At 39.9% G+C, this 25,499-nt stretch overlaps 1 protein-coding gene across 1 annotated transcript in view; it reads left to right on the forward strand.

Annotated features, from left to right (window-relative positions):
- The window catches only part of LOC127448219 (FERM and PDZ domain-containing protein 4-like), a 68,785-nt gene that overhangs the window by 13,385 nt on the left and 29,901 nt on the right, over positions 1 to 25,499 (forward strand). Inside the window, exon 2 of the mRNA XM_051710593.1 lies at positions 9,637 to 9,756. Coding sequence (XP_051566553.1) covers positions 9,637 to 9,756 — 120 coding nt within the window. The remainder of the gene's footprint in view (positions 1 to 9,636; positions 9,757 to 25,499) is intronic.

Below are 25,499 nucleotides of genomic sequence, written 5' to 3' on the forward strand. Positions count from 1 at the left end.
CCGGACGGACAACACGGCGAAGTCACAACTCCCGTTGCATGTCACAACTCACCCGCCGTCTCCTCCTCTGTAGTCAGCAGCGCCTCAAGTTGCTGTGAGCCACTCACATCCCGGGAGACCTCAACACCGCAGCGGACGCGCTGTCATGACAGGTTACGCTCAGGGGAGAGTGGAGACTCCACCCCCAGGGGGTCCAGCTGATTTGGAGTCAATTCGGTCAAGTGCAGGTAGACCCGTTTGCTTCCCGGGAATCCTCCCACTGCCCGCTATGGTACGCCCTGACCGAGGCACCTCTCGGTATAGACGAGCTGGCACACAGCTGACCCCCGGGACTATGCAAATATGCATTTCCCCCAGTGAGCCTACTGCAAGGTCAGGGAGGACGAGGAGCTGGTCATCCTAGTAGCGCCCTACAGGCCCACCCAGACGTGGTTCTCGGACCTCACGCTCCTCGCAACCAAGATTGCCCGCAACCCACTGCCTTTCTTCGGTATGATGAAGTAGGGGCTGTAAAACCCTTTCTTCATCTCGGCTGGAGGGACAGGCTCTATCGCACCCTTCTGCAGAAGGGTAGCAATCTCCGCACGCGGGGTAGCGGCGTTCTCTCCCTTCACCGAGGTGAAGACCTCCATGGGTCAGCCATCGCGATGGGTTGGGAAGCGCATGCCATGCGTCCAAGCTCCGGGCGAGGGGGACCAAGGGGATAATTTGTCAGACGTGTCGGCGGGTGGGGCCTCACGGCCGGGCGAAGCCTGATGCGCCGCATCGAGAGGGCTCGAGCCCCATGGCCGTGCTGAGTCTAGGGACATTGAAGCACTTACCTGGCTCCTGATACCCAGCATAGGGCTGGTCAGGGAGGGGGGGAGGAGGAAAGTCATCCCCGCAGTCCATCAGAACTGGCCTGACGTGTTTGTGCCACAGCTGGGCGCGGGGGAGGGGGGGGGCGCCCCTGGACGCCATACCTGCCATAAAGGAACGGTGGCCGGTGGTCGTGATAACGACGGCCGTGAGCACTGGATATGTGACCCAGGGCATGGGGCGAATCAAAGAAAAGGCAAAGGATTCTCCTCCCAGCATTCCACCGGGGGATGGAGTGGTCTGCTTAACATCTCTAGGCCTGCAGCAGGTCTCCACATGCCTGGGTTGCTCGTCTCAGGGGCGCTTCAAAGCCTTCCTTGGGTTCTTGTCGGCCGGCCGTGAGACGGGTGGCGTCTGCTTTCTGCGGGTGGCTCCACGCCTTGGGGCGGGCTGCGGCTGAGGCGGTGTTGTTGTGGCAGGAGGACGCTCTTGGCCGAGAAGCAGACGAGTTGCGAGGTCTTGAACTGCTAGCTGAGCCATAGGTGGCGCTCCTGGACCACCAGGGTGGACATCGCCTGCCCGAGAGTTCGCGGTGTGATATTCGGTGCCCGGAGAGCGTGGTCGGTCACCGAGCGCAGCTCCTGCATCAATCCCAGGTCAGAACTACCCTCATGCAGTTCTCTTAGTGCCTTGGTTTGGTGCACTTGCAGGAGAGCCATGGTGTGCAGGGTGGAGGCAGCCTGTCCAGCGGCACCGCAGGCCTTAGTCGCCAGAGACGATGTAACCTTACAGGCACTGGATGGGGGTCTCAGGTGGCCCCGCCAGGTGGCGTCATTTTGCGGGCACAGGTGCACCTCAACTGCCTTATCCACCTGGGGAATCGCCGAGTACTCCCTGGCAGCCCCACTATCAAGGGTAGTGAGAGCAGAGGAGCTCAGAGACCAGGTCCGGGCAGTGAAAGGTGCCCGCCATGACCTTGTTAGCTCCTCATGCACCTCCGGGAAGAAAGGGGGCGGGGCGTTGGGGTGAGCGACGCTCCGGGCCCAGGAACCAATCGTCAGTCTGCGAGGGTTCGGGGGGGTGGAGGGTTCCACTCCAGCCCAACACGCAGCTGCCCAGGCAAGCATGGCTGCCAGTTGCACGTCAGGCTGCGACTGGGCGACCGCACCTGAAGGTGGGAGCCCAGTCGAGTCCTCAGCGTTAGACTGGACAGCCCGCTCTCCGATGCTGCAATCGAGAGCTCATCCACTTCACGAGTGCCAAAATGAAATCGCAAACTCGCCCTGAGATGAGCCAGCGGTCTCATCCCAGCGGGGCAAATGAGTGTACTGGGGAATAAGAGGTCCGTGGGGAGTTACCCGGCGGATTGGCTCCCATTGGGGTCCCCAAATCGCCCCCAGTGCTAACCGACGCGGCCTCAAACCCGTAGGTAGAAGGACCGAGGCGGGGAGCCGCTGGGGTGGTCTTTCCCTCTAACAAAGGAAAAACCACGACCACAACGTTGCCATGGTCACACTCTCGTGGTGACAACATGACCCTTCCACGAACGCTGTCTCCGCGTGGGCAGCGCCCCGGCATGTAAGACCGCGATCGTGGCCATCGGAAGCGGAGAGGTAAAGACTTCAACCAGGAAATACACACAAATGGAGAGGCATCTTTAAAAAGATGCTCTCCGTTAATGCCACTCTTTTAGAAGAGAAAAAATACTCTTTCAGTAGGAAGAATATACGCTTTTAGCTGCTGAAGCCCCCAAGGGCGTTCTCTGCACTTCACCAGTGCAAGAGGGGGAGAAGCCGCTGTAATGCGCCGTAAATCCAACAGATTTTCGAGGTGAATGGATTGGCAGAGTAATTCAGCACGCTGAACACAACCGCTCGACTCCGAAGAGAAAATCTGAATGAGTGGTTGCGATACCCGTATGTCCGGGGGAGTGGCATGCAAATTCCACTCGCCAATTCCCATTGGCCTTTTTTCAAAGATCAGAGGTGTTCGGGGCTCCCAAGGGCGACCCCTAGTGTCACTACATCGACACAACTGTCGAGTGAGTGACAGATAGGAACTTTCGTGTTTCGAATTTGTTAGAATGTTGCCTTTTATGGAAAACACGTGACACGGTGTGCTCACTTGACATCACATTAGTTATTATTGCATATTGCTGGTGAAAAGTGGTGCTCATTGTCTGTGTTAAACAGCATTGATGAGGCTGCTGCTGTACTGTATGTGATCACAGTAGCACTGCTGTAGTGGCCTGTCATTAAATGTAAGCACTGGAGTTCCCCAGCTGCGTTTGAGTTTGAAGCTCTCAGAGGCTCACAAATAACAGTGTGGAATCACCCACAGCTGAGCTCTTAAAAGAACATGCCTCTGTTTTCCTCAAGTGCCTTGATGACGGCCTGCATGACATCACTGTCAATGTCAGTGTGAATAGCATTGTTACTGGTTTGATTTACAGGAAGAGATTGTGTGTAAGGAAAGACAGTAGTAGTGCTGTGGCGCTTGCATCATGGCATTATTACATTGATGCAGTTAAACGTTAAGGTAGATGATTGAAATGCAACTGTTATAGATGGATATTGAGACTATCATAACGTCACATTTTTGTTTACTTTTCTATTAAAGGAACAGTTCACCCAAAAATGAAAATTCTCTCATTTACCCACCCTTATGCCATCCCAGATGTGTATGACTTTCTTTATTCTGCAGAAAAAAAAATGAAGATTTTTAGAAGAATTTCTCAGCTGTTTTGGTCCATGCAATGCAAGCAGATGGATGCCAGAATTTTGAAGCTCTCTCTCTCTCTCTCTCTCTCTATATATATTTATTTATTATTTATTTTTATTTATTTATTTATTTATTTATTTATTTATTTTTTGTGGTTTGACAGCTTTAAGGCTACATCCATAGATATAATTTAATTTTATAATTGTATTTATTTATCACACATTATACATTTGCACATATACAGTGAAATTCTTTTTTTCACATATCACAAATGCGGGAGATATTGCATAATATTTTCTAATTGTTCGAATTGCAACGTTAACCAGTTTCATACAGTAACTTGCAGACTCATCAATGTCAATGTTCATTAGGGACGTGCGAGACTAGTCGACTAAACGATTCTGATTCTGCTAGTCGACACTGGAATTGCTAGTCGGTTAATATTGTTCTCCATTAAAATGTTCGACATTTTTACACATTTACATTTGGCTTTATATTTTTATAGAGGCTGCACTTAAATTACTGTCATATTAATGTTGCACATTTTAAATTTAATTAATACAAATATTACTTTAAAAAGAGTATATCGAGTAGATACAAAGTTTCATTTCACCTCAGGCTGCACGTGCTTCTTCTCACTCGTGGTGCATGCAGGAATATATCCTCTCGCTAGACAAGAAAGCTCAGCAAAGTAACTTTATAATCACTTTGGTGGTGGTGCGGGAAGCGGATTTCCGAAACCTTGGCTTGAAAGTCGGATGTCTTTACCGAAGAGCTGTCATATTAGATCAATGGCTAATGGCTAACTTTTGAACATTTTTTTTTCTCTTAGATTTGGCTTAGCCTTCCTTCGAATTATTTTAGTTTAAAATGTTAGTTTAAACGTCAGTGAAATTAGTCGTTTCTTAAAGAAGCATAAACATCTTCATAACGTTTGTGTTTATGGTGATGACTAGATACCACTTGCACTGCGTCAATGAGTCCTGTGTTGTGATGCCTGTGCCTTGTACTCTTTTCGTCTGGTGTGCGAAACAGTGCGACCAGCTTTAGTAAATGTTCACCCCCTTGTGGTCTCCCAACGCTATTACGCCAGACAACATTAAATGGAAGGCAACTGACAGTGAATTGGAAAGCACACAAATTAGGCCTAATTTAAATGTCGGCTACTGTTAATATATCGATGCCTCAAAAACGTATCAATAAAATAATGTGCACTATATTATATTTATTAAAATATTTTACTTTACAGTTTATAAATAATATATTGTCTGTTTTTATCCGTGAGCTAAGCTGAGCTCAGATCCTCATGCTGTAGTCTCTTATGATTCAGTGCCGTTAACAGCAAGGTTAAGTACTGTAGTCTCTAGACACAGCTGTGAATCAACCGAGTGTTCTTGAAACAAAGCTGCAGATTACCTGCAAACAACCCATTTGTAGGAGCAAGACAAACTAATTTCCCCAGTCACTTCCCCAGTTTTCCTGCAGTTTGACCTGCTCTCTTCAGCATGTGCTCTCTTCCATCTCCATTTTCCTCTGAGATGGAGCTGTGATTTCACATCTGTGCACTGATTACATCATCTCACTTACATGCTAGTGTATTCTAGGGCTTTGTCAAAATGTACCAGTGATTTACAATTGACTTACTACACGCTGATTGCTTCACATTTTCCAACTTATACAAGAATTTAAACATGATATCATCTTAAATTGAGAAGCAATGGAAATGCAGGCTTTACCACGCTTTCCTTATTTGGCTAAATTAATGGGGAAAAATCAGGGGATGGTGGTATTTTGATGTATTTTTTATTCAATGCCAAACGTATGTTCTATTTTACCTAATATTTGTGTGTGCTATGTATTTTTTGCTTATTAAGGTAATGCAACCAATCAGTTGTGTGTTGCCGCCCCCTCATGCTACCCCACACAAGATGCCGCCTTGGGCAACTGCCCATGTTGCCCATGCCTAAATCCGCCACTGCGGCCATGCCCTCCTCCTCGTCACAAAACTGTTCATCTTTTTTGGCATATTTTTTAAAATAATTAAAATTATTCCAAAATAATCTAATTGAATCAAATCAGGACCAAATTTGAGATTTCGCAATGCGTCATAATCGTTTGGTAAAGAATCGCAATCGAATCGAATTGTTGTCAGAGCAAATATTTGCACCCCTTGTTGAAATGCTTGCTTAAAAGGCAGATGCTTGTGTGGGCAATGGACAGCAAGGCAGCTTAGTAGATTTTGGAACAGACTAAAATTTTGAAAAATTAAAAGGAAAATGCAAACATTTCTTCTTTTGTAAAAAAAAATGGACCATTCAGATAAAGAAGGGCGGATCTTTTGAAATTGCCAATGGAATGGAAACCTGACACGAGGTCGTCGGTGCCAGAGAACACGATGAATTAGTCTCAGCTCTCAGGAGCGACTCGACTAAATTATTGATGCCATGCACACATGAGCTATCATGTGCTGGAATGTTACAAATGTGTGTTCACTTCACTGAACAAACAAAAAGCATTAAGTAATTACAGAGAGTCATAGTCCTAGATATTAAACATTAATCGTTCCTATAATGGGGTTATTCTCAAGGGTAAAACTTAAATTTTTTTTTTCTCCCAGTTTGGAATGTCCAATTCCCAATGCGCTCTAAGTCCTCGTGGTGGCGTAGTGACTCAATCCGGGTTGCAGAGGACGAATCACAGTTGCCTCCGCGTGTGAGACTGTCAACCCGCACATCTTATCACATGGCTCATTGAGAACATTACCACAAAGACATTGCGCGTGTGGAGGCCCACGCCATCCACCGCAGCAACTAAACTCAACTCACCACACGCTCCACCAAGAGCGAACCACATTATAACGATCACGAGGAGGTTACCCCATGTGACTCTACCCTCCCTAGCAACCGGGCCAATTTGGTTGCTTAGAAGACTCTGGCTGGAGTCACTCAGCACGCCCTGGGATTCGAACTCGCGAACTCCAGGGGTGGTAGTCAGCGTCAATACTCGCTGGGCTACCCAGACCCCACCTCATCGGTGCATTCCTAACTTTCTCGTTTTATTTGGAACTTGATGGACAAAAGCCAAAATAGTCTTGTTTTAAAACAGAGTACTTAATCCATTGAAACTCAGGGTCCATCATAAAACAGATAAGTTCTGACTCAATCCTGATTGGATGAGAAGATTATAAAATAGCCAACATATGCACACCTGTTTTGACATTGTTTGGCAACTGTAAAAACAACTAAACTCCACTCTGCCTTGTGCCAAACAAACATTGCGAGTTCTTCCTATGGTCGTTTCTTGTGTACCTTATTTTTAATATCTGATTGCCATTTTTTGGGTACAACAATATTCCAAGCTGGCTTTGAACATTAATAATCCACAGTATTTGAACACTTACACTGCTAAGTGCACTTAATGAATTCTGCAGCTTGCGCTCCCTCACTAGTGTGCTATCATTCTTAGCTACGTGGCGGCGCAGGCATCATTTATTAATGACATGCCGAGTGGCTTGTGTTTCTCTGTCCGGTATAGTTGCTCCTAAAATCCCCAGCATGACCCAATGGAAGTGAAGAAAAGAGGAGATATCGGTTAGAAACCAAAGTTCTGAGAAAATGATGTTGGAACAGAGTCTTCATAATCCACTGTTCTGTTTTGAAGACTCATCATTTCAAATTGTGAGTTGATTGTCTTATTTTTATCACTTTTTGTGGTACCTCTGAAGAGTGAAAGTTGATTACTGAGTATTTTCTTGAGCATTTATTTAGTAGTAGTCACCTAGTTGTTTATCTTGATAGTTGTCGGATATGGAGGGCTTCAGGAAGATTTATTTATTTATAACTGTCCAATGTAGTTGAATGCATTGATTAATTTACATAATAAGCAATTATTTCGCCAAGTAATATACTGTAGTTCATTAGCTGTAGGCTGTTTACAAATGCTGATGTTCCCCTTTTATAAGCAGCATATATCTGAGCACCCTTCCTCTGCGGAAGTGTACTGGTTCCTCAGCGTTTTAGTGTGAAAGAAGTAGATAGTTCTTTATTTATTAGAAAAAACCATTAATAATAATAAGCATGTGTGCTGTCTAGCCTCCACTGTAGGGCAGCCAGGTTCCTCTTTTTGTTTTTTGTCCATATAAAAACAAACTAGAGGACAGAACTATAATTGCTTTTCAAATTGTATTGATTCTGTCAGTATTGTTTCTCAGTGTAACAGAGTTGCTCAAATCTTTGCTGTACTTTGTTATAAATTTACACATGGAGCTTTATGCAAATACAGTGAGTCATCTATAATTTCAGTAATTTATATATGATGTTGACTTCAATAGACGCCCAAAGCTGTGCCTGACATCGCTTTGATCATATACTTTAGCCCACTGGGATATCAGGCTTTCTAAGAAATCCTCCAACATTTAAGGACAAGCAGAATTTCATGGCACTTTAAGTACAAGAACGAAGCATGACAATCTTGCGGCTCGCATGCTTCCATTACATAATTAATTAAATTAAATTAATGAACTGTCACAAACGCAGTCCAGGCTGTTATCAGTTTAGATTCTGCAGCTTTGGCTTGAAAGAAGAGCTCCACTGTTACGGTAAAATCCTTAGTACTCAAGGGGGTGATAGAGTTACCTACAAAAGTCTGTGCCTTTAAACTAGATGTGCTATTATACTGGCTATTTTGCTATTTTTCAACACATTTTGGAACACAGCAATACACGAAAAACAGTTTGCGTAGCTAGAAGCGCCTGCGTTCACGAATTTGCGTAGAGTATGTTTCGACCTGAAGGGTCTGATCCTATACTGCTGATTATGAGTAGTTCTATTTTTAGAATATTTATTTTTACTGAATGACAATTTTTTGCCTCTTAACAATCTTCCACCCTCTACAGTATGTAGTCAAGTGAAGTTTGTATGCCAAAGACCCATTAAAGCAAGTGGGTTCACTTGACGGTCATCCTTGTAACGCCCTCAAGCAGCTATTTTTCCATAAGTACAGCTCGTATCCACTTGAATGTGGAAAGACTCCATAATCTTTTGAATGGCATATTTCAATTAATCATATATTGTGCTTCTTTAGTTCAAATCACTCAAAAAAAAAAAAAGGATGCTTTTCTGGCTAGTTCAGCTAATGCGCCTCATGGAGAGTAAAAAAAAAAAAAAAAAGCAACAGGTGGTGGCTCCTTTAAAAAAGTCAAATTTAAATATGTATGCATTCATACCATGTGACCAAGGGTAAGTATTGGTACATATAATTGAACACTCTTCATGTGGGAACTTGATGTGTTGGATATGCAAAGCTAATAGTCCAAGTGAAAACACTAAGAATATATATTTAAATTGCATTATATAGACATTTGGCCCTATAAAATTATCATGAATATGTTTTTTTGCATGCAGTCAGCGAATACAACGCAACAAAGTTGTGTTGACCATAAATTGTTCAAGGTCTCCTAAGCAACCAAATTGGCCTGGTTGCTAGGGTGGGTAGAGTCACATGGGGTAACCTCCTTGTGGTCGCTATAATGTAGTTCTCGCTCTCGGTGGGGCGCGTGGTGAGCCTCCACATGCGCTACATCTCCGCGGTAACGCGCTCAACAAGCCACGTGATAAGATGCGTGGATTAACGGTCTCAGACGCGGAGGCAACTGAGATTCGTCCTCCGCCACCCGGATTGAGGCGAGTCACTACGCCACCACGAGGACTTAGAGCGCATTGGGAATTGGGCATTCCAAATTGGGGAGAATTTTTTTTTTTAAAATCTGGGTTCCAGTGAGGCGCTTACAATGGAAGTCAATGGGGTCAGTCCGTAAACGTTAAAATACTCACTGTTTCAAATGTACAGTCACAAGATGTAAACATTATATGTGATTTTAGTGTGATAAAATAATAAATTTACCAGCATCACAGCGTTTACCGGATTATAGATTTTACCGCCGTAACATCGCCATAACAACAAAGTTGTAAAATTGGATATAAATTTACACAAATAAGGTTATTGAGTGATTTCATCACACTAAAGTTTATTTATATATTTGTCATGGCATGGCAGATTCAGATTTGCTCTGTCGCATCTCTGCATCTCTTGATGTGCATTTTCCTGTTTCCCTTACAGCCACAGGACCAAAGCCTCCTGCTGTCCTACGCCACCTCCAGGGAGCTGGGTCCCATCCCAGGCACCCCCCAATGGCTGGGATATGGCGTCCTCTAGAGAGGGTCGTGACTGCTACATCAAGTAAGTGTCTCTACGTGCTGGATTCCTCATGATGCAGAAGTTCGCAAAGCTGCTCTTTGACTGTTGATAGTTCTGGCGAAACTCTCCACGTTTCCTCCATCTGAATACTGATTCTCTGCTCGCTGCAGTGCACACAACTCAGTCTTGGCCTCAGCGCACTCTTAACGTATGCATCAAGTAAGCGAGGCAGCAGCGAGCAGCTTTGATCTCTTTAAGACTCGAATGAAGCTCTTTGGAGTGCTGAAAGAGCATATGCACATTAGCATGCTGAAACCTGCGTCAGTCTCCTGCAGTGACAAACGTGTACTAGATGCTAATGCTGTGTTGTCAGTGCTGTACTGGCACGAGGGAAATGACGTCTGAGGATGAAGGAAAACTGTAACGAGTCCACAGCTGCTTCATTTAAAGGGTTTGTTTCTGGCAGAGGAAGACGATATTTTGCTTTGTTTTTGTCCTACGGGCACTGATGGGAATGTGAGCGTGTTCCTTCTGTTTCTAAAAATTGTGTGTTAGGGGCCGTTCACACAGGATGTGGTCTTGGTTTCATAAGCACTGTGCTGTGTCAGTCTAAAAAAAAAATATATATACTTTTTATTTTTTTTAAATGCAGCTAAGTGGATCAGTGTCCGTTTAAAAAAGAAATGGAAGAATCCAATTAATTTGGCCATGCAATAAAGCATATTGAGTGTTTACCTGTATATTTGCAACATTGAAAGGGAGTTAAAAAACCATGCCTTCTGTTCAATAGCATTGTGCTCTGTCTAGCATGTTTTTTGTAAGAATACAAGAACGTTTAAGGGGCCATTCACACCGAAAACTTATTTTGTATCCGTCCGCACTGTTTTTCATTTGTTTTCCTATATAAATATGTGCTAGACGAACCGCCTTTGACCGTTGCTCCACGTTTGACTGTTTTTTTAGTGATGTGTGCAGGAACACGGTGCCGTGTCGAGTAGGGGTGGGCAAAAATATAAATTTGATGATGCATCTCGTTCTTCATTTGAACAATCTTGATATCGATTCTTAAATCCCAAGATCGTTTTTTACTCTGTGCGCAACCCTCCCCTACTTTAAGAGGAATTCACTCGCGTTTGCAATCAAATTTTCCGCTATGCGACTAAAATGTAAATGTTTGGCAAGTAACTGGTAAATCTTTAAATTTCACTTACTAGTAATTTTGAAGTATTGTCGCGGATTATTCAGCAGTGAGATCCTTTCACTGCATGTAGAGAGTAAAAGTTGTTCCGTGTAATGTGTGTCCGAAGACGAGATCCATGCGACACAATTGTCTCTTATTATACTTTCTGTTATTTACAGTCAATTGTTAATCAAAAACAACAAAAGAAACATTTAATTATAGTCACACATAGCACAGGTAAGGTAAAGAAGCCATTCGAGTCTCTCGTTACCATGCGCTCATTTACAGACACGCTTTACAGAAATGCATTTCTGTATTCATTTATTTATTTTATTTTCTCCCCAATTTGGAATGCCCAATTCCCAATGTGCGCTAAGTCCTTGTGGTGGCATAGTGACTCGCCTCAATCCAGGTGGCAGAGGACGAATCTCAGTTGCCTCTGCGTCTGAGACCATCAATCCGCGCATCTTATCACGTGGCTTGTTGAGTGTGTTACCGCGTAGACATAGCGCGTATGGAGGCTTCACACTATTCTCCGCGGCGTCCACGCACAACTCACCACGCACCCCACCGAGAGCGAGAACCACATTATAGCGCCACGAGGAGGTTACCCCATGTGACTCTACCCTCCCTAGCAACCGGGCCAATTTGGTTGCTTAGGAGACCTGGCTGAAGTCACTCAGCACGCCCTGGATTCAAACTCGTGACTCCAGGGGTGATAGTCAGCGTCTTTACTCGCTGAGCTACCCAGACCCCCAATGCCGTTTTTCTTAAAAGAGACAAATCAATGTAAATACCTGTAAATCATGTTGTCACGGTACCAAACTTCAGTAAAATTTTGTGGTTCTCGATACCAATTTCGATACCACGCAAAAATATGCTAATATGATAATGTGCTATTGAACACACCAGTTTAATTATTTTTAATTATTTTTAATTATTTAATAATTATTTTAATTATTTTTCAAAGTGTCACAAAAGTGAATCTTAACTTTTCCAAAGTGTCACAAACAAGTGTTTGTGACACTTTTAAGTCACATCTGACATCTCATCTCTTTACACTGGCCTTTGAGTCTGACAAATGAAATGTAGGACACGGTTTTGGAGTGTTTGTATTTTAGACTTCTGGTGTTTCTGTATATGGTCATTTTGAAATGTTATGTTTTAAATTTTATTACTGTGAAGCACTTTGGTCAACTCTATTGTTTTAAATGCGATATAAATAAAACTGAGCTGAGATTAAAGCACAAATGCTGTGAATTACATGTGCTGTGTGGTTCACAGTGGATTAGTGCTCTGCTCTGTCATCTCATACAACGTGAATGATTCTCAATGTCTGTGGAGTTTCTAGTGGATGAGCGGTCGGATTTATTTAAAGTACACAGCTCATCCATAGTAAGATTGCAGCCTTTAGAGGTTTAATAAATCACACTAGGACTTGTCACAATTTTAATTTGATTAATTGTCCATTTCAGTGTACAGGGAGTAACAGAGCACGCGTTCAAAATAAACATGCGAGCATTTTAAAGATGTCGTGTGTCAGACTGGTACCGGATAGAGTCGTTGCGCGGAACTACCGGTACTGCAGAAACACTGGAACCATTACATTGTTTTTTATTTTAGTATCGACTTGGTACCGAAGTACCGGTACTTTTGACAACACTACCTATAAATAGTACAAATCATGCAATTAAACAATAAACCTGTTACAAAAAATTATATATGCATGCAATTTAATATCATATTTATTTATATAGTCTGTATCAATACCAAACCCTATTGTCACGTAAAAAAAAAAAAAATGGACTGAAAAAAATGCATCTCGAAACACCTTCGTTTTATGTTCTAAAAACGTTGTAAAAGCACCTGTTCTTCATTGTACTGCATCTTGCTTTTTATTTAGCACAATGGACCCTTCTCACAGACTGTGATGTAAGGCTGGGCTATATGTAAAAATCATTTTATCGATAATCGCCTTAAAAAAAATATCGCGATATACGATTATATCGTCAACCCCCCTGCTGAGGGTCGGTGTTTTTTTTTTTTTTGCTTTATTGATTTTAATTTATTTATTGAAACATGGAAAATATAAACAATAGACATTTCTAAATTCAAATTTCACTTTAAACGATAAAAGCAAAAAATAACGAAGTGATCAAAAAATCTTATTTAACCACTTCCTCAAATCCAAATATTTACCATCTCCAACGGCTCCATTTGCCATCACGCAAGCATCAGTCAACGACAACAGGTGGAAAAATACTAATAGCCTACAGATTAAGAACTAAAGACAATTATAAATGTAAAGACAATAATAATAATAATAAATAAGCCTCATAAATTCCCAAAATAATGCTGCCAAATGTGTGTTCTTATCGAAGTTGTGTTTGTATTGTGTTTTGGTAATACAGTTAATGCTGAACTCAGTTTTAGGTTCAAGGTGAACGTGTCTAGTATGATTTAATCACTTTCGTCTTTGTTACAATACAAAGATGTTTATTACTGAACCTGCAGAGTTGCGTTCACAATGCATGTTAATCACGAAATAATCCGTAGAAATAAAGCGAACTAAACTCACAGCACCTCCTGAGATGATCTGAGATCATTTGCAGCATTCTCACAGATGACATTATTCTTGCAAACAGTTTTCAGACGAATGAAACAGAGAAAAAAAGAGTGAAAACTCTTTACATGCGCTTGTTCCTCGAGACAGACTCGTGCTGCACGCCTCTGAACAAACAGCGAATCAGACACGAGCATTGACGGCTTTTCTTTGTCTGTTCTTAAACATATAATAAAATGTTTCTTCAAGAGTGTGTCTTTGTGACTAACAGCATTTCTTGTCATGTGTCACTCCGAGACGTCTTACAGGTCACCCGCCTGTTGTGGGTAGATGAGCAAAATTACCCACGAATGAAATTCCAGCATTTGGACGAGGAGCTCGAGAACTGGATTCAGCAGGTGGCGGGTGCTAGTTTCACACCCTGGGCTACAGTTTAATATCTAACTTACAAGATCCATGGTTTTGCCATTTCCCGATATTGCCGATCATCGTTTGTCAGCTGAGTGTCACAGTTGGCATCGGGATGTTTTTAAGACATTGTCGATATCTGATAACATCATCCTATCTCCCAGCCCTACTATAGCAGCGTAAATTTAGACTAAACCTTTTTATATATTTGCAACTTATTCGTAATTATTTCATGTACATTTATAACATTATTCTTTGTTTTATACTACCCTGGAATTGCGATGAGGTTTCTAATACAGCTTTTGAGAGAGTGACAGTAAATTTGCCATCTTCTTACTCCATCACTCTCTATTTTTTTCTTCGTTTGGAAAATTGCGGAAGCGTTGGTGCATTTTTCTTTCGCTGTTGGAGCAAATGGGAAAGCAAAAATAATATTTGCTGTGGTCTCCCATTTACTGCTATCAAAGTTTACCCTGCAAAAGTGTGAAAAGATGCATACATGTGCGCCAGACGGCTATCTTTGACTGCTTTGCTGCATCTGTAAAAACAGCTCATCTTGTGTTTTTTTTTTTCTAATTAGCCACCCTATCAAGGGAGGGAGGAGCTTGTCACACATAGGTTGGGGGTGCTTCAGACGGGGTTGCTTTGAGAATCGGGCAACTTATGTAAGAATGGAAGATGATATACCACTAATGCGTTGTATGCAGGATATTTTGGGCAGAAAGCTTCACGTTGGGTCTGTCCGCTTGCTTGGCTGAGATACGACTTCAGTGTGTCTTTACTGCTACTCTGGTGTGTAATAATTTATGCTTCAATATCGTTATATCAGTGTTTCCTTGATGCTTTCTCAAACCAGTTACGGTCTGGAAGTATTGTTATCAGATAAGCAAATGTGTGTTGCTTACTGCGACATGGCACATCCAGGAAAATGTTTCATGTGGTGGCAAGACGGGTACTGTGAAAATCTCCAGGTGGCTGTAGCATGGCTGAATCTTAGGGTAGACTGGAAAAAATATTGCCTTGTTTTCCAGTAAAAATATCTAAACAAAATAGCTTACGTCATTTTGATTCTCAAGTAAACTTATCTTGTTTTAAGAATGTCTTGTTTTTAGAGAAATCTAATGTTTGTGTTTATAACAAGAAAAAAAAAATAATATTCACCAGTCAGGTAAGAAAAAAACTTGATTCAAAGGGAAAACAAGTTTCTTTTTCTTACCCCATTAGCAAATAGTTTTTTCTTGTTTAAATCATAAACCCCACCAAATTTGGTGACATTTAGCTGAAAATAATACTTAATTAGTGGTCGACCGATATGGGTTTTTTAATGGGCAATACTGATATCCAGAGTGCAGGTGGCTGATAGACCAATACAATACTGATATTGAAATTTTAGTCATTTATTTGTACATGAAGAAATTCATATATTAGGAAGAAGGAAATAACAGTACGCACAGTAGTCCAGCAACCATGTCCACGATAGCAATCACATTTTCGCAACAAAAATACAGAATCAAACCAATTGCACATTCAGTGCATAGTGAATAAGACATTTACTCATAGCACATGTGAAGCGCTTTTACTTTGAAGTTGCACTCACATGCTCGTGTGAATCCAGCGCGAGCAGCAAACTCCTGACAATTTAAACGGCCTGGATCACCTGCTTGGATTGTCACGGACTGACCGTCATGATTTGTGAATCAGAGGAACTTTTAATCCTGAAGTTTTTGATTCTGGCTGATGGAAAACGCACTTCAGAGGAAGATGAGCGCTCGATGGGAAGAAACGGCTGGAGTTTCATGAGGTTCGTGAATGAAATCTGTTTAAACGAGATATCTGCATATTTGCAGATGGTATATAATAGAAGTTTTGTTAATATTTGCCTTTTATCATTAGAAAAGTTACAGGGAACTGTTGTGGAGAGGTTGATATAATACATGCTTTAGAGGTTAATAAATGAGCATTCCACAGGATGCTGGATCTGCTCAAGTTTTGTGAGGTTGGTTTATTACATCTGTTTAAATGAGATATGTGCATATTTGCAGATGGTATATGATATAAGTTTTATTAATATATGCCTTTTATCATTAGAAAAGTTACAGGGAACTGTTGAGGAGAGGCTGATAGAATATGTGCTTCATAGGAAGATTTATGAGCGTTCCACGGGATGCTGGAGTTTTGTGAGGTTGGTTTATTACATCTGTTTAAATATGCACATATTTGCAGATGGTATATGATGTTAGTTTTATTGATATTTGCCTTTTTATCATTAGACTAGACAGTTAAAAGTTACAGGGAACTGTTGAGGAGAGAGAGGGAGAATGAAACAGGCGAACACTTTAACATTATGAGCTCAAACGCGTCTGTCGCGGCTCTGATATGTGAACCGTTTAAATGAGACTGTTATTGTAGTAACACGATGGCACGTAACAACAAAATGAACCGTGACTGGTTGTTTACATGTCTCAGTCGCTTCACATGCAAGCAGGCGATTTTCGGCGCCCTCAAGAAACAAATCGGCCAAACTGGAAAATATATGTTCAGTAAATAAATCATTTTTTGCAATGCAAACAATGCTAGAGCTTTTCTCAGAACTAACTTCAAGGTTTCAAGGTGATTTTAGTTGATGATTTAGCAGTAGTAATTTCGAACACAATATGTTTAGTTTTATAATTTCAAACCTAGTAATTTCTTTTTGTGAAATAATTAGCTTGTGAAAAGTGTGCTTTAATGACCATTCAAACCATTTTTAAGATTGTCTTGAAAAAGGAAAACCAAACTGTGGGTCACATGGCCATATATACATACATACATACATACATACATTGACATTGTTTTGGTGTGAATAAATAAAGGTACATTTCTACCCTCAACATTATTTGTACTTAAGAACTTTTTGTTAGACAAGAAAAGCTAGCTTTTATATCATGTGACCCACATTTGGTTTTCGATCATAGAAAATGGGTAAAACTTAAAATTTTACGCATGGAGCCACATTAGGAGCCCCATATCTCTGGGATTTAACCATTTAGGTCCTTAAAAATGAAGATGCAAAAAGGACAGTTTGTTCAGAACCAGAATCTGAAAGAAAATTAAGATATCTTTAATACTTATAGGCACTCCAACTTTGGAAAATTAACACCAAAAAAAGGGCTTTTTCCCATTTTTGGGCTCACACCATTGGCATATAATGCAACAAAGTGCTCTGAAGTCAACTGATTTTAGTAATAGACCTACCTATCTCTGTGTAAAAATAAAATCATGATGCTGAGACCTTTCTATGGTTATTTATTTTACCTGTAGTTTTGCTCCAAACTTATAAGTGAAAATTGTTGTTTTGACTCCCCTCTACAAAATAATGGATTACTCCATAATATTGATCAAAAATCAAAAAAGCTTGGGCTTTCAGGAGATCTGATATCTTCAAGTTACTGTCATTGAGTCATAGTGGACATGATGCCGGAAAGTTTAATTGTGCGAGACGAGTAACTTCCCCTCACCTGAACTCTACAGTAGTGTTTATTAGCCTGAGCTGTGAATTGCACATGCAACACTGAGCAATGATTAATCTGCCATCAGTCCTGACAGACAGTGTGTGGGTGAGTTGAAGCTTCTTATGACCAGTGTTTGTGTCATGTGGCTTTTGGAGTCGTGTTTAGAATAATGGCCTTTTTTTCTGGAAAGCAGCAAGTGGTCGTATTTTTGGGACCGTGTTTCAAAGGAAGACATTTAATAGAGGTATTTTTAAGATACCTACATGTCTAAAACAACCTCGTTACTCAAGGCACAAGCTGAATTGTTGGTTAAAAGCTGTCGATTAATCGGTATAATACTCAATAGACTAGTCAATTACCAAAATAATCGTTATTTGCAGCCCTACTGTCTTAAAAACACAACATTTATGGCCCAAAAACAGTGTGTTAGTTCTCAAGGCACAAGCTGAATTGTTGGTTAAAAGCTGTTGATTAATTGCTGCAATAATCGCAGAGTAGTCAATTAATCGGTATAATACTCAATAGACTAGTCAATTATCAAAATAATCATTATTTGCAGCCCTACTGTCTTAAAAACACAACATTTATGGCCCAAAAACAGTGTGTTAGTTCTCAAGGCACAAGCTGAATTGTTGGTTAAAAGCTGTTGATTAATTGCTGCAATAATCGCAGAGTAGTCGATTAATCGGTATAATACTCAATAGACTAGTCAATTATCAAAATAATCATTATTTGCAGCCCTACTGTCTTAAAAACACAACATTTATGGCCCAAAAACAGTGTGTTAGTTGATGGTTATAAAATAAAACCTTAAAATAACCATTAGAGAATGTTAATGCATAAGTTATTTTAGGTTGTCACACAAAAACCTCCCTGCAACATTCTGGCAATGTTATGTTATAAAAAATATAACCTTAAGAGAATGTTCCTAGAATGTTAGGAACTGGTTCCCAAAAATAAGTTTGCTGTTTGTCACGAGAACTTCATTGACTCCTTCCAAAACCTTCTTTCTAAAAAAACAAAAAAACATCTTAAACCAGCCTAAGATTGTTTGGTAGTCTTAGCTCGGCAAGGCTGGTCTGGTTTGTTGGTTTTAGATGCATTTTAGGCACTTGCCAGATGGTTAGGCTGGGAGTTCTGCAAACCGGATATGCAAGACCAGCAAGCCAGTTTAGGTTTGTTTAAAGGTGCACTCAGTAACTTTTTGCTCGTGTCATCTCGGACTTACAGTGACATCTAGTGGTGTGGATGCAGCATGATTCAAAATCAATAGTTTTCACTTACAGATGCCATTGTACAAATTCACTATTCACAATCAGCCATGAGAGTGAAAGTGTCCAATAACAAGATGGTTACTGAGATTAAGCGAGTAGTATTCAGCTAGTCATGTGATTCTAATATGGCCGCACCCATGAGGGCGCCCCTGCTCCATGTAGAATCAAACAGCATTTATAAGGTTACTGATATGACTGCAGTCTTCATCTCATGATTTTATACATGTTTCAAAATTACAATTAATTTCTTTGGGAGTAAACCTTTTTTTAATAGCAAAACAAATACAGAGTGCACCTTTAAGCTGTATTTTAACAAGGGTCTATGCATTTTGAGATTGCTATCTTAGAGATGTTCAAAAGAAGTTGTCTAAGGCTGCGTCCACACTAATCTGTTTAACTTTGAAAACTCTGGTTTCAGTTTCCTAACGTCATTAGTTTTCCAAAGTAATCTAGTTAAAAGTGTTTTTGAAGGTCTCCGTTTTTTCATTGGTGGAAACGCTATCCCGAAAACGGATTAGTGTGGACGTGGTCTCAGATGGCAGCATAATCATGCAGCCTACCTTTAGAACAGAGTTCATGTCAGGAAGGTGCCTATTATGCAGTAAAATGCTGTCTACTTAGGCCACTCACTAGTTTAGGTTTTGGAACAGAGCCATCATCTGGACCTGGATCAGTGGATACCGATGTGATTTGGGATGCCTCCTTTAATTCTGGCAATGCTTCTATATTAGTGCTACTGTAAATGGAGGATAGAGAGAAATTAGAGCACTTGTGTACTCTGGAGTGTTACTTGGGAAATTTATCAAACCCCGTATTGAACTGGATTGACTACATTAGAGTTAACACAGATTTGAAAATATAGATGAAGCATTATTGATAGCATTATTGGCAATGCGCGCATCACTATTGCTGTTGGTCGTAGAGTTATTGATTTGAATAAACCCATAACTGAGCAGTCCCGCCAGGATTTTACTGCACTTTTTTCTGATTATTGCAGCCCAAAATGATTGAATTTGCTGGAGCTTTTCTCAAAAATTGCAATGCCATTTGCTGCATTTTGTTGTTGTTGTTGTTTTGCTGTTAAAATGTACAAATAATCATAGATTTCTTGTTAATTTGTGTAAATGACGAACAGTTACCTGTAAATATAGTATTACATTACAACTGAATGAGCAGTAAGCAAGCAAGTATAATAAACACACATCAAAATAGCATTCATTTATGAGGTGTAACCTGTAAAATGGCTAGTGCGAGTTCAATGGAAGACCCATAGATTAATTATTTTTATATAAAAATTTTAAGCCTCAGCGGACAATCCCAAACGGACAGGGCAATGCTGTGATCAGTGTGTTAAATGGCCATTCTGAAACTAAATATATATAGGCTATTTTTTAAAACAGGAGAAAATGACGGCACACACATTTAGGGAACATTCAAAATTATCGCAATATACTAAAGCACAGTAACTATAGTAAATAGTTACTATATTTTAAAGGAATATTTCGGGTTTAATACAAGTTAAGTTCAGTCGACAGCATTTGTGGCATAATGACCACAAAAATAATTTTCGACTCATCGCTCCTTTTCTTTAAAAAAAAAAAAAGCAAAAAAGCAAAAATCAACAATGGAAGTCAATGGGGTCAATCTGTAAACATTAAAATACTCACTGTTGCAAAAGTATAGACACAAGACATAAATAATATGTGTGTTAACATGATTTTACTGTCATAAAATCACTTACTAACCACATCTGTGGAAAGTTATAGACAATTTTACAACTTCGTTGCCATGGCGATGAAACGCTGTAAACCCTAAAACCCTAAAGCGACTGTAAAAAAGCCAATTTAAAGAACTTTACAGCTGAAATAATACACCAGTTTTAACAGAAGAATTAATGTAAGTGCTTTTATAAAATTATAAGTTTCACATTTCTGCCTTTAAACCCTCCAAAAATTGACCCCATTGACTTCCATTGTAAGTGTCTCACTGGAACACAGTGCTTTTTTTTGTAAAGAAATTTTTGTAGAAGTCAACATTGTGCCACAAATGTTGTCGATTGAGCTTCATTTGTATTGAACCTAAAATGTCCTATATTTTAACTGTAATAAAAATACAAAAATACTGAAAACGTGTAAAACCTGTTGCTAAACTTGTTACTGTAACTTTACCAGAGTGTTTGTTGTGCTGTTGTCAAAAATTAAGCAAAGCGATCGGATTACCTCTGGTTCACGGTTAATACTGAAAAATTGCGGAAATTACACAAAATTGCAAACTACTACAAATAGTGCAGAGAGTAGTTGAATTTGCAATAATTCTTTCGATCTCAAGGTGAAAAAATCCTGAAGAACTGACTGGGAGTATTAAAATTCCACACGTAACTCATTTTTCACCATTTCTGTTTTGGACATGATTGATACCTCAAATTGTGCAACTTCTGAGCAAACAGACCTCGAATTTGATTGGTCAGGTAAGATGATGTGAGCACATGCTTCACAAAGGACGAGATTAGAGCATGTTAACCAGAAATATTTGACTAGGTGAATCCATGTAACCAAATGCAAGCACAATCATCAATAACTCTTGACAGATCATAATTGGTCCCTGCTGGTTTTATGGAAAAATGTTGGTTAATAAATCGTTTCACAGCAGCGGCTTCTTTGCATGAGAAAGTCATTGCATTCAAATTGAACTGGAGGACAATGATTTTTGCTTGTCTGGTTTGGCATTTAGTCAGAGGGGTCTTTTGTCTGGTTGGCGTTCACTTCCTGTTAGGGGAATTGTGATTTGTGTCTTTTGTCTTGTGAATGTTTCAGATGAGTCAGTTGAATAAGATTCAGAACAGACAGAGCACTGACTCATGCTGCATCAAGTAAGACAACAGCCAGTGATATCTAACATAAAGAATCATTATCACGGATCATTTCATGCATATATATTCACATATTTGTCAACCAGGCAAGGTAGTAACTAGGGATGAGCATTGCAAAACTATATATTTTCACAATCGTCAAGTCGCTGAATGACTAGTTGACTAGTTAGTTTTCAGGAAGCCGTATTAGACACAAAGGAATTAGCTGCATTACCTACATTTTCTTAGGGGGCGTTCATATAAGATGCAACCTGGTGTACAAAGATGTGACAGAACGGCTCAGTCTTAAGACACGTTTTTAAAACTGTTAGTTGACATTATCAGTAGCGTCGACAATAAAAATTTGTCGACAAATATTTTTGTTGTCAAAGAGTCGTTTGATCTTTTTTTCTCCCCAATTTGGAATGCCCAATTCCCAATGCGCTCTAAGTCGTCGTGGTGGCGTAGTGACTCGGCTCAATCCGTGTGGCGGAGGACGAATCTTAGTTGCCTCCGCGTCTGAGACCGTCAGTCCGCACATCTTATCACGTGACTTGTTGAGCACGTTACCGCGGAGACGTAGCGCATGTGGAGGCTTCACGCTATTATCCGTGGCATCCACTCTCAACTCACCACGCACCCCACCGAGAGCGAGAACCACATTATAGCAACCACGAGGAGGTTACCCTATGTGACTTTACCCTCCCTAGCAACCGGGCCAATTTGGTTGCTTAGGAGTCACTCAGCATGCCCTGGCATCTTTACTCACTGAGCTACTCAGGCCCCCGTCGTTTGATCTTTTTAATGGAAACCCTAAAATACATTTTCAGTGAAGGTAATTTGAAAGTATTTTTAAGATACCTACATGTCTAAAACAACCTCGTTACTCAAGGCACAAGCTGAATTGTTGGTTAAAAGCTGTTGATTAATTGCTGCAATAATCGCAGAGTAGTCGATTAATCGGTATAATACTCAATAGACTAGTCAATTACCAAAATAATCATTATTTGCAGCCCTACTGTCTTAAAAACACAACTTTTATGGCCCAAAAACAGTGTGTTAGTTGATGGCTATAAAATAAAACCTTAAAATAACCATTAGAGAATGTTCTGCATAAGTTATTTTAGGTTGTCACACAAAAACCTCCCTGCAACATTCTGGCAATGTTATGTTATAAAAAATATAACCTTAAGAGAATGTTCCTAGAATGTTAGGAACTGGTTCCCAAAAATAAATAAATAAATAAATGGGAACCTTGCACTTCTGTGTTTGCTGGGTAAACCTCTTTACTGCTGTTGTTACCGGCTTTTCCAATGTACACAAGTACTGTGTGCATGCCCCTTTCATTTTTACATCAAATGCAGAGAATGACGGCATCATTTCAAATCTCATGTAAACAAGTTTTTTGGGATTTTTTGAATAAGCTGATTTTTGGTAGTTATACCAAAGTATATTGGTGTGCATGTAAACATGCACATTGTATGAGTGTAGATTTGGTGTTTTCGTGGCTATCAGTCAGTGTTGCTCTTTGAAGACATTGGGATGCAGGCCATCTTTAGCAGGTGCTCATGGTTGAAGACAACACAGCGCATTTCCTGGATCCTGCATCCCATATGTTTTCCCAGGGGCTCACCGTGTTTGCAGTCCTCTTAGTCATGGCACAAATCCCATTCATATATTTATCTCAAAGCGCTGCGATCATCCAGCATTAATCTGGATCATTTGGATGCTGCATGATTGCATGTTAATTTGCATGGTTTCTTTTAACAATTGCATCTGACATTTATACATTCAACAAGCACTTTTATTCATGACTTCCAGTGCATTTAATTAGGTATGCAATCAAAAAGTAAAATTTGTGGTTGATACCGATATTTTGCCACTTCATTATTTCAGTTCTTTTTTTGTTTCTTTTTTAATGCAATTGGTTTCAGTAAATTGAATACATTTTTAAAGAAATATCAATGAAGCAAAACTATTACATTTCTATTACTATTAGCATTGAGGGCTGAGGGATTGATGATGTAAATACTTGAATTTGTTAAGTGTATTGATTAAAAATATATATAAACAGCACATATGTAGCACATAGCTACATGCACATATTATTCAGAGTCCTCCACAAGCGTTCTGCAGTATTAACATTAATGATTAACCCTCAGGGGTCGACGGAGGCGCCGGCGCGTCCCGTCATTTTTGGGCATAAAGATAAGTGAAAGACGTCATTAGAAACTATAAAGGGTCTACTTTTATTTGTGTACACTCACAATACTAACAAAACCTTGTGCTTTTGTAAAATAAAGAAAATAATCAGGGTGCGCTCTCAGCCGTCTCTGTCTCCACGAGCATCTTTCTGAAACACGTCACAAAAATTAAGTAAAACTCCGTGAATACTTAACACACAAACATGAAACATATGTCTAAAGAAAGCTTAAAATGTGATGAACAGAGCACGCTATTCATACGGTAATGTACTGAGGCGATCAATGCAAATGGTAAACGCCCCCGAGGTATATGTGTGTGTGTGTGTGTGTGTGTGTGTGTGTGTGTGTGTGTGTATGTGTGTGTATATATATATATATATATATATATATACAGTATCTATTAAAATGCAATTTATTCCTGTGATGTAAAGCTGAATTTTCAGCATCATTACTCCAGTCTTCAGTGTCACATGATCCTTCAGAAATCATTCTAATATGATGATTTGCTGTAATATCTGATATAGGGCATATACACAATATATACCATTTTTTTCAGGATTTGTTGATGAATAGAAAGTTCAAAATAACAGCATTTATCTGAAATAGAAAGCTTTTGTTACATTATACACTACCGTTCAAAAGTTTAGGGTCAGTAAGAATTATTATTATTTTTTTATATTTTTTTTTGGAAAGAAATTAATACTTTTATTCAGCAAGGATACATTATATTGATCAAAAGTGACAGTAAAGACATTTATAATGTTATAAAAGCTTTCTATTTCAGATAAATGCTGTTATTTTGAACTTTCTATTCATTAAAAAATCCTGAAATGTTTTTATTATATTGCGTATATGCCCTATACCATATATTACATTTTATTCTGTTCCTAGGGGAGGGGTCTTTGTCTCCTCAGGTGTGAATCACATCAATATTCATGATCATCCACGCCTCCTCGCATATGGCCTATCTAACACTAAAAGTGTCTTACAGAAGTTAAATGACTATATTGTTTTGTATGAATGAGTGATCAGGATGGTTTTCACATCATTTTGTTGCAAAAACTCTAGGCTACAAGATCCAGCTCTCAAAAGTCTTGTGAACAAATGTTTAGTATGTGTTATATGGCCTTATTTCAGTGACTTCAAAAACCACGCATAAATGTTATTTTCTCAAAAATACGAACATGTGTATACATGAACATGCTCACATTTTATTGTTGCCCCGTTTGTGCTGAATACAGTGTTATCAGACTTTAGCCATTAATATGTTTTTAAGCAACTGAAAAAACCACAAATGTCAAGGCATGTCAAAACTTCTCCAGGGCCCAAAAACACCCTCAGACTCCAGAGGGTTAATCGATTAATTGATCGTTAATTTCTACAACGATCGATTATGACAATGTCTGAAAATGTACATCCCTAGTTGATAAAATGATTATGAACAATATGCCGATGGTTTTAATTTGGCCTATAATTGTCCGATAAATATCGGTGGCTGATACCTTTCATTAGTAAAGTATACAATATATATATACATATATAATATAGTACAGGTTGGCCCCAAAAAAACAGGGCCACTATGTTTGATTTCTCATATCTTAAAAATGCATAAAGGCGTTTTTTTGGCGTACTTCTACGACTTTTTGTAAACAACAAAATGACATCATTTTGACATCATCGTGAGCAACAACTTGCTATACCATTTGGCCCAAAAAAACGGGGCCACATGGTGAAAGAGAAGCATCTAATTTGCCGTTGAAAACTTCACTAAACGATTTACGTATTTATTTATTTGTAGCAAGTTGTTGTTCACGATG

This window comes from Myxocyprinus asiaticus, chromosome 11, assembly GCF_019703515.2.
Source record: "Myxocyprinus asiaticus isolate MX2 ecotype Aquarium Trade chromosome 11, UBuf_Myxa_2, whole genome shotgun sequence".
Lineage (NCBI taxonomy): Eukaryota > Metazoa > Chordata > Actinopteri > Cypriniformes > Catostomidae > Myxocyprinus > Myxocyprinus asiaticus.